The sequence below is a fragment of the Sebastes fasciatus genome, chromosome 1 (assembly GCF_043250625.1).
Source record: "Sebastes fasciatus isolate fSebFas1 chromosome 1, fSebFas1.pri, whole genome shotgun sequence".
NCBI classification, from domain to species: Eukaryota; Metazoa; Chordata; class Actinopteri; order Perciformes; family Sebastidae; genus Sebastes; species Sebastes fasciatus.
In genome coordinates this window covers 34,405,424-34,422,184 of record NC_133795.1, presented here as the reverse complement: position 1 = coordinate 34,422,184, position 16,761 = coordinate 34,405,424, and the positions used below count along the sequence as shown (strand labels likewise).

The 16,761-nt window shown below is 39.3% G+C and overlaps 1 protein-coding gene across 2 annotated transcripts in view; it reads left to right on the top strand.

The window, feature by feature from the left end:
• The first annotated feature begins 1,006 nt into the window (after positions 1-1,006).
• Positions 1,007-16,761, top strand: part of slc38a3b (solute carrier family 38 member 3b) — a 34,772-nt gene continuing 19,017 nt past the window's right edge. The window contains exons 1-5 of one of the 2 annotated variants that reach the window (XM_074645252.1): positions 1,007-1,228; positions 13,805-13,989; positions 14,343-14,363; positions 14,524-14,605; positions 14,698-14,813. In XM_074645252.1, the coding sequence (XP_074501353.1) occupies positions 13,883-13,989; positions 14,343-14,363; positions 14,524-14,605; positions 14,698-14,813 (326 nt within the window). In that variant the 5' untranslated portion in view covers positions 1,007-1,228; positions 13,805-13,882. The remainder of the gene's footprint in view (positions 1,229-13,804; positions 13,990-14,342; positions 14,364-14,523; positions 14,606-14,697; positions 14,814-16,761) is intronic. The other variant, XM_074645256.1, reaches the window with a different exon arrangement.

The following is a 16,761-nucleotide window of genomic DNA, read 5'->3' as shown; positions in this document are numbered from 1 at the left end:
AACTTTTTAAGCGTATAGATGTAGCGGGTCGGGACACGTGTGCGCTCGCATATGCGCGTTCACGTGTGGCCGGAGCCTCTCCTCCTCCACCTGCCTTCACTGACACAGCGCGCGTTCTCGCTGTCTCGCTCCACCTCGAGACGTGAACGTGCGCTCACTACACACTGCAGAAGAGTTAGTTTAGCTCTGAGAATATCTAGTGAATGTACGGGGACGTTTGTGCAGAAATAACTGCTGCAGCTCCTCCAGACCAACAGAGGTTTTCCGTGTCTTGTGAAGTGACGGAGCTCCACAGAGAGAACGTTGTCGTCTCGTTACCGACCGGGTGCCGGTGTCTTCCTGTTTACTCCGGCTGCGGGCGGAGACGAGACAACACCGTTACTCGCTGCAGAGCCCCGCTGCCTCAGCCTGCGCTGATGCAGGAAAAGCCAACATTAGGTTCAGCATTGATTCATGGAGAGACCTTCGTCTGGTCAGCTAACATTACTGCCAAGCAGCTGAAATATAGAGTGATATTGTGGTTTTAGCTGACTTGTGTCTCCTCACTTTCGTTGACTTCACGGCCACAGGTGTCGCTGTTAACTAGCATTTCTGAAAGTTACAAACAGTCCCTTTAAAACAAATCAGTAAGATGATGTAAAAGAAAGGTGAAAAACAGCTATAAAATGTATCTTTAAACAGTAAATTAACTGTAAAATACTGTGAAATTAATAAAAAGAAACAGTTCAAACTGTATTTTTCATTAACAGTAGTACAAAGCTGTAAATTTCAGCGACAGTATAATCATGTTAATTTTACAGTAACATAAAGCTGCTGCCAGTTCTTTACTGTTATTTTACTGGGACATTCTTAACAGTGTGGTCTTTTTGTTATTTCCCTCTCGTATCTCCCTCACCTATACAACCCAAGTGGTGAAACCCACAGAGCAGCTCCAGGGGGGTAGTAAAGGAGGCGGACCTAAAGCGACCCCCACAGTTGAGCTCCAGAAGCTCTCACAATGCTGCCCACCATTTCTTAAAAGCGCATTTTGTAGCGCGCTGACTTGGAAGAGCGACGGTCTGAATGTGCGTTAAAAAAAAACACACGAATATAGATATAATACTACCACCTTCACTGAGAGAAAAAGAAAGAGAAAAGACAAGGAGGAATAGATTCTGACCATCAGATTTTATTCCCACTCCTCATCACAGGAATTAACTTGGGAGCTTCGTGACCAAGAAACCTTTTGGTAAGTAAGACTGAACACATCTGATTCTTTAAACAACATGTTGCTTGTTTGACATGTTTATATTTAACCGATTTTATTGAAAGGTTGAGGTAAAAGCTTGAATATGGTGTGATTTTTTCACCCTATATCACACAGGGATGTTGTAGCCCATGGGGAGATAATGAAAATATGAATATTTGTAGCCTAATATAATCACATGGCACACAATAGCCCTATACTGGGGGCTTTGTTTCCTATTGATGATCAATAAAGAAAGACTAGTATGTTTGGTGCTCCTGCAGTGAACGCCAATAAGTCCAGATGTCAGGACCATGTGGCTCAAGCAGTCAGTGACAGATTGGCCATCTATTGTCTGCAGCACTCGTGTTGCATTTGTGAGTTTTTCTCTGATAAATGATGTCGGATCAGCCTGTAGGTTTAGGTAAAACAGGTAAAACAAACTGCTGGATGAAAGGGATTAGCTGTAAACGTGTCCAATGTGTGACTCACAAGCAGATCTCACTTTTGTCTGGTGAAAAAGTGTTGAGCAAATGTTTCCTACTTTGAGTTTTTATCGAAAGTTCATGACTCTTTTTTTCTTGGTAGCTTGTGTTAGTTAAAAAAACAACCCATTTCCCTGCGGTTTACTCGGCCTACACCTTAATGTGTCCAAGCCACATGGCATTGAGAAAACCCAAAGACAGTTTCCTTTTCCTCCCACCACCAGAAAACCATATCCGACCCAAACTAATGGCCCCAGTTTGTTCCAGATAAATAGCCCACACCACACAGTCTGCGTGAGGACATGAGTTATATAGACACCAGTAGTAGCTTTAACAACCAGTAGCAGCCTTTTAAAGCACTTGGTCTTTGTTATTGTCAGCTAAATATACCCATGTGGAGGAAGAGCGCCCTGTATGTGTGGGAAGTTAGTGCTGCAGCATTATCACTCTTCTTTGCTGACTTAGTCTATATTACATGTGATATATTGTGTTATTATTGTGTGCCTGACAAAAATGGCTTATAGAAGAAATGTTAAGTTTCCCTTACATTCTTCTTCATGAGTATGCCAGATATGTTCTTTTGTGATCTAAATGGTTTTCTTTGAGCAGTATTCATATTAATGTGTGCCAGTGATTTGTGATCTTATAAGGCACTAGAGCTTTTACTCTTGTGTGTTATACTCTATTTTAGCTTCTATCCTATAGCTTTTATTTTTAGCTTGTTTTTATTTTCTAATATTTAATTTTTTTATAACTGTTTTAATTATGTCTTAATGTTCTTTTGCATTTTGTCACAATGTTCTTGAATGTTTATGTAAAGCACTTTGAATTGCCCTGTTGCTGAAATGTGCTCTACAAATAAAGCTGCCTTGCCTTGCCTATGACCTGCTACTAAATTTGCGGATGTCACTTTTTAGGATTAGGAAATTGTTCTGGCTATTTTCACAATTTTATAGACATGTTATTGTCCAAAAGAATAATCATTAATCAAGAAAATAAACAAATTAATAGATAATGATTGTTAGTTGCAGCCCTTTTTATTTTTTATTTATCAATACAGCTTATATTTTTGCTCTAGTTCCCTTATTAATGAAGCATACAGGGAACTAGGCCCTTTAAAGTGTAGCTGCACGCTTAAATGTGGGTTTTTTTAAAACGAAATGATATGACTGAACTGTGATGAAACACATCAATGCTGGTGTTAATATTGACATTTCTTACCAAATTTATAAAATTCTGCATTTCATGGTTGAAAATGTCTCAACACGCCATCTACTGTTTTAAATCAGCCTTAATCTTTCACGGCCAATTCTGAGATAGAGTCGACCGTTTGGGGACTAATCTACGTCATGAAATGTATGTATAAAAAGAATATTAACGCCCTCTAAGTAGATCACTTTTTCCATAACCACTGTGTGTTGCAGGTTGCTAGTTTCAATGTTTGACTGACTTGGAAAGTGGTGGGTGTGGAAATGTGTATATTCCTGTCCAACAACTGTTAAGATGGTGTGAAACAAGCCACTTAACCCCGCGTTGCTTGAATGCATGCGTTGAGTGGTTATCATGGAAAACCGTGGTTTTACTGATGAACTTTCCAAGTGCGAGGCACTGAGAGTTCAATTAGTAAAAGATTTTTGAAATAACACTGAAACCCTTTGACATATTTTGGGACGGTCCAGAGAACTCCTGTGTGTGTATTCAAGGTGGTGTTGGTCAGGGAGTATGTTTTTGACTTTGGCCCCTATCTAAACACCAACACCCTACATGGGTTTTCATGCTGGGTTCATCACAGTGGAGAATGAGCAGATAAGCTTGCCAGCGGTCAGTGACCTCGGCGTGTGCACTGATCAAAGTGGCTGACAGTTTGAGGAGGAGCCGGACAGGTGGGCGGCGTGTTGGGGCCGATGTTTTATCCATGCGGGAAGCAGCCAGCTGTTGCTCCACCGTCACACTGAAGAGACCTGTGAATATCTGCGTTTCAGTCAGTCCAAGTGTTAAGTGTCAGACACTCCAGAGGTTATAATTATCTTTGTCATGAGGCTCATAATCTGTGGGGGCTGGACTTGACCACATCATGTGCTATTTATATTTAAGTCATTGGAAAGTCCTTTGTTGATGTTGTGCATTCAAATGGATGAATTGCATGTATTTATTTAATGAATTCTATGTTCCCTGTAGGCCCTTTAATCTTAAAGATTGTCTTTTTTGGAAATTGTCCCAACAACTTATGTTAGGTTCATCATCTTATGAGAAAGTTCAAACCTGAATTTGTTTATCTTGAGGCTGTCAGTCCGTTCAAAAAGCGTCTTTTGTGATTTGTGGTGTTCTGTAGCTTAATGGGGTAGAAAATGGCCCGAACGTTCCCATGAGTTGGTTCCCTCTTGAGCAAATCAGTGCCAAAATATATGCTCTCAAGTCAATATATGCTGCCTACAATATTCCACCGAGAGCCATATGTTATTACATTTGAAGACTCACAGGAAATAAATCACCATAGACTTGGCAAGATACATACTGTATAGCATAGAGTGAATGTCAGCAGTTATATATCTGGCTCTTTAACTGCTAAATGCTCCATACGTTCACTAGCTATATTTGCTAACTGTGTCTGCCTGCTGTTTGGTGCTGAGCAGGTAGCGTACAGTGTTTTTCAGAGCTGTTTCACTGAACACGGCTGCTTCCTGCGGTCAGAAACGATGCCATGAGAGAGATGAGAGTGAACCAAAGCAGTAGCTCCCGACAAACCAACGCTGTAAAGCAACACTTCTTTTCAAAACCGTAATCTGAACACGGCAGAAATTAGTGTATATTCTGATATAAGGCTGCACGATTTTGAAAAAAATATCAAATTGCAATTGTTTTGACTGATATTGCAATTGCGATAAGGTTTGCAATATTAGAGGGAATGATCATATTTACATCATTGTTCTCATTTTCATTGAAAAACATTAAAATGATTATGGTGTGATGTTTGCGGGGCTCTGTATCAAACAAAGATGTTTTCTTAAGTCGGTAGGCCAGGACATTTCTGCAGCACGACAATATTTGATTTTAAATGGTATTTTGACACACATTTTGCCTTTAACAAATATTGCGCATCCTGTGATTTGAAAATTGAAATAGGCCATATTGCGATTTTGATATAATTTTGATTAATTGTGCAGCCCTATTCTGATACTGGCTTAGTTTACGGTGCCTGCCTGTGCCGTATTGTAGATGCAATGGTCTTAAAGTCACACTTCACCACCATCAACATCCCTCATGTGATGTGTTTCTTTTGTAAATACGTAGAGTGCTACAGAGGCTCACTGACAACAAATAGACCAGAAATACACATGCTGACAGAAACACGTCAGTCTGGAAGTTGTTAACATGTTGTTGTGCAGTTATTAACTTAAGTAACATATCAAAATAGGGATCATTTTTAAAACACCTGTGGTCTAAATCTATAAATATAGCATTTCGGATTGTGTTGACACATTAAGACGGACCTGAACTCAAGTGTAAGAGCGGCCTGAAATGCCCACCTGGAGTATAATTACCCTGAACCTCCTGCTGCCAGCTGTCGGTTACCAAGCTAACTCTTAGAAAAGTGCCCTGCCGCTTGTCAACTTGTACTCGTAATTAATGGAAGTTAACAAATTCCTTATGGGGGCGTTGCTGGATCGGAAATGTTTAACTATTGTGTGGTTGTTTCATAAATATAGGCGCAACTCAACCGGTTCCGCACAACATGATTGATTGATGCCTTTATTCTCAGTGTGAAAGCTCTGAAAATCGACCTTGTTCCCCAAACAAATATTGTCACTTGTTCGCTGCGTAATGTTCGCGTTCTGTGTGGAAGTATTCACTACAAAAACAACAGTTCAGAGAAATATATTGACGTGTGAATTAATTGCAAGATGTGTAAAGGCCTTAATAGTCACAAATTGGTCAAATTATCGTACATTATGGCACTTTTGGGCATTATTGATCATACATCGTACAGAGGGCAAAGTTATCGTACAAATACGGTAATTATCGACCATCTGGCAACACTGCCGTATGGTAACTGACGAGGGGCGTACTTTTAGTGAACAAGTACCGATCCAAACACAGCGTCTTTTTCATGCTGTACTTCCATATACCCGTACTTTTTAGTTTGTTTTCAAAATAAAGGACCAAGATGATATTTGTATAGTTGCCATACACTGAAAGGTTTATACATTTTTATAAACTTGTTATGGCCGTTGTTCCCATCAGATATATTATATTACCCATCATCTTCATTTTAGAAACTGCAGACACCAGCACAAAAATTGCAACTATCAGCGTAGAGCTACTTTCTCTCTACTTTATTTTTATGTTCAGATGATGGACAAAATACCTAGAACACCTTTCAAAAATAATGCAGTCCAGTTGAATTACCAGCCTGCAGATGCAATGTCATAAAATGAATATTATAAGGTTCACAAAGGCAGGATTTATTGCAGGGTCACTGCATTAGATTGCACTACATTTTACAGGTATTCCTGTGTTTCGTGTTCACCTCCTGTATTCCAACCATGACTCAGGATGTGTCAGTCGTCACCCTCATAACCTGCATCCAGTGCTCATGGTTGCCTGAGCTCAAACTAATGGCCCAATGGATCTGCACCAACTTTTAACTTGATGAAGTCACGCAGCAAAGAGTGGTGGACCTCCCACGGCTGAAACCACCTCTGCAGCCAAATACTCTGAATCATTACTTTCTAAAATGTGTTTTTACACATGATAGTGATACGTTTATAAGAAGAAAAAGACATATCATGTACGTCTGTTATTGTTTTATAAAAAGGCAAATTTGAGTGGTCCACCTGCCACCTGCATGTTACCTGGATTAACAGAACATAGGAGGATTGACAGGCTGTTTAATGTCACTCTGCAAATCATCATTTAAATGACTGAGCTTAATATTCTCAGCTAAAGCTTTGTGTAAACAGTTGTGTAATATCTTCACACTCTAGTAGTGCTCCTTCCTTTTATGATCCTTTTAACGATTCTTGTCAGTGTGAGAAAGAATCAGACGAATTGTTCCATGACGACTTTAGTGGGCTGAGAGTTGTGCCCTCTTTTATGTCCCATATAACATTTATTTTTGGCTGCAGTGATCAAATGCTTCTGAATGTCACGTACACAGTAAATGCAGAACCATGTTCAGATGTTTTATTGCATTTAAAGCTGGCTCAACCACACAGAGACATGCCGAGGCTGTTGGATGCGGAACTATGATAGTGCAATTATAGCCATTGGTCTTCCAAATGAAACACATTGTTGTTCAAAGAAGCATGTATTACAATGTGCTGTAGTCAAAACTCTTAAGTACAGAAATGCATTGTACTGTAAAGCACTCCCTCTTTTTGGTCCTGTCGCTCACAGAACATCTTGTGACATACCAACCTGTGTGTTTCATCAGACAGGGATGTCAAATATGATGGAGGATACATTAGATTTGGGTTTCTGATAAATACTTATGTTCAAAAGTCCGGGGAAACTTTGCTTGCCTGACAAGCATCAGTGACTTGACAAGAGCTGACTTGTGATGTAGCTTATTCAGTAGTGTGTGTGTGTGTGTGTGTAATGCGTCACGCTGCTTTAATACATAAGTAGGCGGTGACGCAGAAACTATAACGTCTTTGTTAGCATGAATGTCATCAAGATCTGTTGTTGTGTGTATAATTTGAAAATTTGCATTTGAGGATGAAGGTAACTTAACCGTGCTGGCAGTGGAAACCGCGGGTCGAATTCAAACCCAGGTCGTTGCTAATAACTCAGCCTTAGTACATTTCTTTTTTGTTCATCTACAATGAAGTTGTGCTTTGTTGACCGTATATGATGAAAAGAACAAGTTTTTGTATATTTTCCACAATTTTTGGTGAATGTTGGTTATCTAGTCAGAAACTATTATTGTCAGAAGAGGAGGAGGGTATAGGGTGAAATATGACCTTTTACTCCGTTCAACTATTTGATGCAGTATCATTGCTGTTGAAGTTACATTTTTTGTTCTAGTTTGTGTCCTGAATTTAAATATTATTTTGTGAATTAGTGTATTAATTTATCTTTCTGTCAGAATCATTTGGAATTTTATAAGGAATTTTAGTGCTACCCCCTCTTAGCCAATTAGTTGACTAGTCAGTCATTTTGGTCTTAGTTGACTAAGTTTTCTTTAGTCGATTAGTCATTTTTTATGCTATTTTCATGCCGAATGACTTATTTCTAATAAACTTACAGGCACATCTCTGGTAAACACAATATTTACAGTGGTACTTTTGTGTGACTCTTTGTGGAGAAACTCAGTTTTACAGATCTGTCGATTAAATCAACGAATCAATTAGTCGCCACAATCGTAAGAGTGTTAGTCAACTAAGATTTTTTTTGGTTGAGGACAGCCCTAATGAATTGCAAAATTAGGAAAATTTGATGGCAATTCCTGCCTTACTCGTGTGTGTTTGAATGAAGATACTGTACATCCTCAGAAAGAAGAAATTAATTCCTTCTTTTTACGGATTCACACACATCCACTAACAACAGAAAACAAACCAGTGCCCCAGAATTTTCTTCATTTCACCTGTTAAAAGTTGTTTTGGAGCATTTAAAAAGGTTCATAGTTCATGAGAAATAGACCATAATAAAAACATCCCTTTCACCCGCTTTGCCACAGAGTAGAATATGTGATTCAGGTGCTGGCCGACATCGCAGGACGTGAGCATGCGTTCATCTGTCCCCGGCAGGCACGTGGCCGAGAGGAGCTGGTGCCGCCAGGCGCTGTTGGCTGAACCTCGTGCCTGTTCCTGATACATCAACACATGGGCATCTCCTCATCTACATGTGCTCGCCCACTGCCCCCCACTTGTCCCGTGCTCGCCCTATGTCCAACTGACACGTGATGAGATAAGAAATAATTGGTGTTTTTTTCTTAAGAAAAAAAAACGCTTTATAAATAGCCATTCTCTTCACTTTAACGTTGAACAGATGGAAAAATCTAACAGCTAATCACTCTTCACCCTCCCACCTGTTCAAACATTTCAAATGTCACCTAAGTCCAGTAACTCAGAATGGGACCTTTCACTCTCATGCCCCTTTAGGGACGATTTGTTACATAACACAGCTCACTATGGGCTGCAATGCAGAGTATGAGTGTAAGGTGACAGTCCCGGTGCTCAGTCGAGGACATGCTCCATGCACTTTTCTCATATGGACAGAGATCGGTATCAGTCAATAGGTATCAGTTAGCCACAGAGGAATTTATTATATATATGTGTTTTAATGATATAGAAACAGCATGTTACTCAACAAAAATGTGTAGTTATTTAAGTTACCAAAAGGCTGATGCAGATGTTCTTTAATAAAACATGTGAACTCGTTCTTGGCTTGACAGATTTGGTCGTGTCTAGATGGTAACCCAAAAGTTGCAAAACTCTCGCGAGATGGTTACGGTTAGGCATTGACCTCGAATAGTTAAGGCGAAGCATTGACCTTGAATGGTTAAGGTAAGAACAGGTCGTCGGGCAGCGAGTCTCAAGAGAGTTTTTGCAAGTTTTCGCAATTTGTGGGTTACCTTCTAGACATGCCCGGCAGATGGTACCTGCAAGATACAGAGGCTAACCATTTTACATTTGATCTTGATCATTTGAAGTCAGCAGGAGAATATTTCAGGGAACAAAGACATGGGCGGAGAGGTAGATCAGGAGAAGCAACATCAAGTATTCATTTTTATCCATAACATTTGCAGCTTTTGCCACTCCAACAAACAATTATCTGATGTCCCCTCCTTTGAGCCACCGTTTGCACCAAGCGTCTGGGTTGTTATTGTTCTACTGGTGAAAAAAAGCCATGCATAAGTACATAATCCACTGAAATCCACGTAAATAGACACCTGCGATATGTGTATCGTTGCACCGATCTTGTCATTTGTTTTCTTCTTGATGTATTTATAATTGAATTATACAAATAGGATATCCTCAAGATGACCCAAACAGCTTTGAAGATCTGCTCGCAGCACAACAAGCACTTCGTAAACCACATCTGTCGAGTCTCTAAAAAGCTGTCTTGGATCGTCTCGAGGGACTTGTTTATAGACACATATGGCTAAACGGTCCAGCCTGACATTTTGTCATAGATACAGTTACACAGCAGAAATAGTACCAGTGATGTGTCTGGAGAACTAATTTTGAATACAGCTACCTGATCCCAGACTCGGTCTGTACAGTTAGTCCTGTTATATTCTGTAATGCTGCTGATACACATTGACTTCCTGTAGTTGTACCTTGACTTTTACTGAGAACTGCAACAGATGGATGTGGTGTTACAGGTCTTTATCACACTTCTTAAACGCCCAGAGAACGCCTGGTAATGCTTTATTTTATGAGTGGGTGATTTTCCTAGTTTCCAATGGAAAATACTCCCTAGCTTATGCTAGTGATTAACTAGAATGAATTAACTGGAAGTCTACCGGTTGAGCATTGTCTCTATTTTCCATAAAATGAGTACCAAATCACATATTTCTTTCCAGGAAGCTTCTTATGATGATTTTTGAATCGCGTTCATGTGCTGTGCGGTGTTTTCCTCATTTGCATTATTAATACTCAGAAGGCCTTCTCTATCTTCACAACATTTTTATTTGAAACATAAGAAACATATTTGACATGTTGTGACTGAGAGCAGCAAACAAATCAGTCAAAATAGAAACCCAATCCATTTACAAAGGAAATTTAGACTCTTGAATGAATCAGTTTTTTTGAGTATGATTTTGCTCAAAAGGAAGTGTTTTCAGGGTCTTGGATATAGATTTGGGGTTATTTTGAATTTCCTGTGCTAAATACATGTATCACAGTTCAGCTTTTACATTCTCCTTCTGTCCTTAATGACCAATTGAAAAAACATCTGAAAACATCAACCTCGTTTGACACCATGGTGGTGGGACAGTTTAGTTTGTATTGGCATTAGTCCTATCTTCACCACCACTGACGGTAAGAAGTGTAACTGTCTCCGATACGACACATTATACAGTATAAGGGTGTACAGTCAGGTGACAGATGTATACAGCACAAAACAGTGATCATATGGGTGGAAAAACATATATGAGACTCCATAATGAGCCTCCTACTGTATTTACTGTAAATGTTAGTGGGCTCATCTGCTGTTTTCTGGTTGTTCACACACAACAGGCACATTATTTGTCATTTATAGTGGGGAAGAGTGGAACAATTTCTTTTTATCTTGTGATGCAAATCAGCCTGTTTATCACTGATAATACAAAACATAAAACAGTGGGATGAACTTAATTTGAAAATTACACACGCGTCACATTTTGACCTCTCAGTCTCTCTGGAAATGATCATTATCAAAGTCTGGTGTTGCAACAGAAAGTATTGACATTAGGGGCTTTTACGTTTGTGGCTACGTTACGGGACATGTTAACTTAGGGCAAATTACTCACTAGATGAGGCAATGGAAGGTCTTCTTTATAGGTTTGAATAAGATTGGTCTCCAGATTTTGATTTTAAGATATTTATTTCTGTTTGTTATTAAGGCCTCTGTACCTGCTTATTGAGTGTTGTGCTTTGTTTTATTCCTCTGAGCTTTCTTTTGTAGCTGCGGTGGCATGGTATCAATGGCCCTCTTTACTTGTACAGTGTGAATAGCAGTAATAGTGATCTTCTGGATGAGAGGACCATTTGTCACAGAGGAAGCAGCTAACAACACACTATTGTCTCTCTGAGTTCACACTGTGAAGTAGTGAAGAGGATTCATTTATGTCACTGGGGAACATGGTGGGAGGCAATGACAAGTTATTAATAGTTATTGATTATTACTGTGTGAGTGATGTGAGTTTTCCCACAGAGATCATTGTTTGATTAATCGGTTGACAAATATATCTCCTTTCTCCTCAAACCGCAGGAAACCCCTCGCTCATTAAGGAAAAATACTGTTGAAATGTATGATTATAGTACTACGGTAATAACTGTTTTGTAAACTGCTTTCTCAGTAATTTGAGGCCCGTTGTTGTGAGTGATTTAGCATTTTGTTGTGCTTTTATCCGTCATAAATACCACCATGTCATTGTGTGGGATGTGAACTGTAGCACTGAGAATCTGCAGCCTTGTAACATTAACTACACAAAGGACTAGAGCAAACAAAAGTCAAAAAAACTCAAACAGACCTTGACCTTTGATCGTGTGGTCTCTAGACTTGTTTGCCTTGCGCAGTACTGAAGTTCTGGAAAGCACAACAAATTTGCCATACTTTCCAACGTTTGATCTCAGCCTTTGATCGTTTACAGCTACGCACCACTCACGTTGGTGTGTGTGTTGCTCAAGTTTCAGTGAACGAATTGGACGATTGAGAGAATGAGGTCAGGTCTGGAAGTCACTGTGTCAACAGTAGAACCGGGTCATCGTTTCCCAGATATTGTACAGACAAATATTTGATATAAGGATTCATGACGCCCATCATTGATCGCAGGATTTAGAGAAATGTCACTATATTAACACAAGAACTGTTGCTTGAGCTAGTAGACTATAACACGACTCTTTGAAATTGAAAATGAAGTGTAAATAATTACAAATAGGCAACAAAAAAAAGCAATTACAGTCAACAAAGCTGCACTGTATAAAGCCATACAAAGAGGTATGGCTGAAGATACATTCATAACCTTTTTACAATACAATATTTCTTTGGTGTCAAAAGTCCCAGTGAACCAAAGTTATTATATACTTGCCACACTAATGTGAAAATGCAGTTTTTATCATACATTTTTCATTAAAGATCCAGTACAGGATTTAGAGGGGGAAGGGACATGTAACAGAAATGTAATATAATATTCATAACTATGTTTTCATTTGTGTATAATCACCTGAAACTAAGAATCGTTGTGTTTTCGTTAGCTTAAAATGAGCCCCTCATATCTACATAGGGAGCGGGTCCTCTGAGTGTTGCTCCACCATGTTTCTACAGTAGCCCAGAACGGACAAACCAAACACTGACTCTAGAGAGAGCCTTTCACCTTTTTACATTACCTGAAGGCCACCGTAGTTCTCTGACATGCTTGGGAAGGAAGGGGTGAGTGGAGGGGTATTCAGCAGAGGTGGGATCAAGTCATTGTTTTGAAGGTCACAAGTAAGACTCAAGCCCTGAGTCAAGTCCCAAGTCAAGACTTACAAGTCCCAAGTCATGAACTTTGAGTTTCGGGTCCTAAACAAGTCATAATGCGCTCTTCACCAAATGTAATGCCATTTGCTTCTCCTTCTGTAATTTTCGACCCACATGTTTTGCATACTGTGATTCATTTTTCGTTGACCGCTGCACAGTTTTTGTACGCAAACAAAATTATCTAGGTATCATTTTTATTCAACTGGTGCTCAGTAACGTTAGTTCTTCATGGTTCTCTCTTGCAACTTGATTGGATGCTGTCGGATTGATTCAAACAAAGTGGATCTGTGGAATTAAGTGTTGACTTGCTGGGAATGAAGTGTTAACGTTAATTGATTCAGGAAATTAATTGATTCCTGGCAAACTTTTTAAATAACATAACTTTTTAATCTTTGGGCTCGGGGGAAGGTATCAAGTATTTTCAAGTCAAAAGCCTCAAGTCCAAGTGAAGTCACCACTCATTGGTGTTAAAGTCCAAGTCGAGTTGCAAGTCTTTTTTTTATTTTGTTAAGTCAAGTCTAAAGTCATCAAATTTGTGACTCGAGTCTGACAGTTCAGTTGGTTGCAATCTGCAACCTCACCACTAGATGCTACTACATCATATGCACTGCACCTTTAAATTATTTTAAAACCCCTGGAAATATGGTTTCAAAAAAGCATTAATCTATAACATTAAATATCACTAGTAAACACATAAGATTTCGAGGTTAATATTTTGAAAAAAGTATTATTTATTAAGGATTTAACACTCAAAAACTCAACTTTTCTGCCTCATCAGGACTGTCAGGGTGCGATTTGATCAGATTTGAATGTCATTGGTGTTGAAACTTAAGCAGTCCCTTCAACTTCAAACGAACTGCACTGTACTGTACATAAAAAGTGAATGTACTGTATGTTATTCATGTCCTTTTTCCCTCTGCCCTAGATATTCAAGCTATTGAGCGACAAAAAGGATCGTCTTGATCGTAACCATACAAGCCAAAGAAGATCTGTTACAACTTGGATGATGGAGCCTACTCAGTCAGAGATGAATATCTTATCCAATGGGAAAAGCCATGACCTTGAAGGTGACTTGGGAGTGCCAATGAAGACGTTGCCAGAAGAGGATCAGTGAGTGTTCTCCGTTTATTTTAAACACAGATGAATGGCTGCCCTCTGCCGCTTACATACTGTTAATGACATTATAACACAGCATGTGTCAAGCACGTTTTACACCTTTTGTCTTTCTGTATTAGTTATACTTGAAACAATATCCTGGACTATTCAAACAACTGTCTTTTAAGTGAACTAACAAGAGACTTTTGGACTGTTTGATTTTGTCTCTGTGATAAGAGTTTCCCATTAGTAATGACCAGGATAACAGATGTGGTGAGCAACATACAGTATGACTTACTTCCTACATCATCTTTACTTGCATGTTCGCCTTGTTTTGTGCTCGCCTCATCGGATGGATCCTTATACAGAAATGGCACTCAAACAGTCAGGTATGTCTGTGCAGATTTGTGCGAAAGGTTTTTTTAACTGCATATTTGTTTCCATGCACATATTAATACAAAAATGAAGCATGTCTACATCAGATATGTGCACAGTTTTCGGAGGTAGATAGCGATACCGTCAATTAACAGTCGTACATTTGTGCCCTAGATTTGAGGATCCCGACGGAGGACTGGAGAATGATGAATTTTTGCCCAGTGCAGATGGAAAGAAACCGATACGCTTCACAGATGTAAGTCAAGTTTACAGATTTAAAACAACAGAAAGAGCATTGTTTTTTTTTAAATTGGACATTTATTGCATGCTCGTGTTTTTCCCCCTCAGTTTGAAGGAAAGACCTCTTTTGGCATGTCTGTCTTCAACCTGGGTAATGCTATTATGGGCAGTGGAATCCTGGGGTTGGCGTATGCCATGGCCAACACTGGCATCCTCCTCTTCTTGTGAGTAAATAACTGTGTTTATCAACTAGTGGCAATTTACAAAATATGAGCTGGAATTTACCCACGCAGGCAAAGTCCCTGATGTTAATGGTTACAGTGCTGAATTGTTGTCAGGTTCTTAACATATCGTTGATTGCGTCTGAAATTCCATACTAACATGCTATTTAGTACACTAAAACAGTATGTAAAATGTTTTAGTGTGTCTGAAATATGTGTGTGTATGAAACCAATAATACACAAATTGCAGTGAAATATTACAGTATGCAAACGCTGAACACTACGGCGGCATAAATATCCCACAATGCAATGTGGTAGTGACAACATTCATAACAGACGTTGACGGACAGCTTTGTAACATCAATAATAAGTATAAGATTTCACTTTGCCAGACATAATTTAGTTTTTAAATTTGATTCTCACAAATCATCGTTTGACGGGTATCCGTGGTTACACGTCTCCAACCAGCAAGGAGGCTCTCGGGAAGTGACGATGTAAATTACTGCTCAGTGCGTCCGAAAAGATACATACTACTGTTTATTCATACAAAAGTATGTTGAACGATCGAACATATGTTGGGTATGTAGTGCATAGTATGTGATTTCGGACGAAGCCGTTCATATTCCTTGCATTGCAACAGGAAATAAACTGGGACACATTTCGAATGTTTACGTTTACAACTGTGAAACGGTATATAGGTGTACTACTCCTGTCGAATAATATATTTAATAATAGATTAAACTTATATAGCAAATGGTTTCATATACTTTAAAGAGTGGTAAAAAAGAATAAAACGTTGTCAAACGCGCTTTGTAATCCTGGTTGAGACTCTCTAAGTTGCTTCCTGAGGGTCTACAGTTGATGAGCGGCTGCTTTAGTGGTGCGATTAAGGGCCCGAGTGGTGTTGAGTTACTTACAGTAGTGATTGAGTATCTGTCCTGACATCTGGGAACATATCATTTACCATGATATTTACCATGATATGACCACCGCTACTCATATCCTTTTCCTCTGGCTCCCATCCCCGCCCTCGTTGCCACATACAGACCCCAGAAAGGCCACAGCCCGGAATAACCAAACCTCCAGACCCTGTGTGAGACATCTGGATCGCTCATTTACTTCCTTCTGCTCCTAGTTTACTGCTGTCAGACCACCTTGATCCTGGTTGTCTTGGTCATGTAGTCTGTGTCTACGTACAGTAGCTGCAGAGAACAAGCAGCAGGACTGGGATAGAGAACGGCCTCAGTGTTAGCATCAACTGTGGGAATAGAAAGTCAGCTCAATGCTCGAGCTTTCAACGAGTAGCTCCTCTCGTGAAGGAGGCTGCAGGCCATTTCATGTGGAATTCCTCTTAGTAATTGGGTCAGTTACATTTACATTAGATTTTAAAGCGTCCTGAGGCAACCAACCTGAAGGTTAACCGTCTTTAATATCAACTTATGTCCAACATAACGTACAATAAACAGCACTTGCATATCAAAGTTAAACAAAAAATAAACTGCTTGTATCTACAGCCCAACACACAGTAATGCTTTACGCCTACATAGACTTGTGTGTTATGGAAAAACAGTTGGCTTGAATGAGTCATCAGATGTAGATGAAAGGATATTGATTATTATTGAGATAGACAACATGCCAATCAGCATTAAAGCATTACAGGTCACTGTTAGGTGTTTATTTGCATCTCACTTGTTATTTTCCATGTTATAACCTATTTTCATTATATCTCACTGTAAGGTTTTTCTTGCTCTTAGTCTGTGTTTCATTGCATTAAACAGCAGTGCGTTTTTTAAAATCTGTTTAATCCCTGCTTTCTAAAGGGATTAAAGGCAAGTGGCTCTTTTAAGGAAACAGCCTAATTCCTAGAAAGCAACATGAGCCCAATTATTGATGTATTATTTCAAGTGAAACACTCTTTGGGGGATTCATATCTCTATACGAGCATTTCATG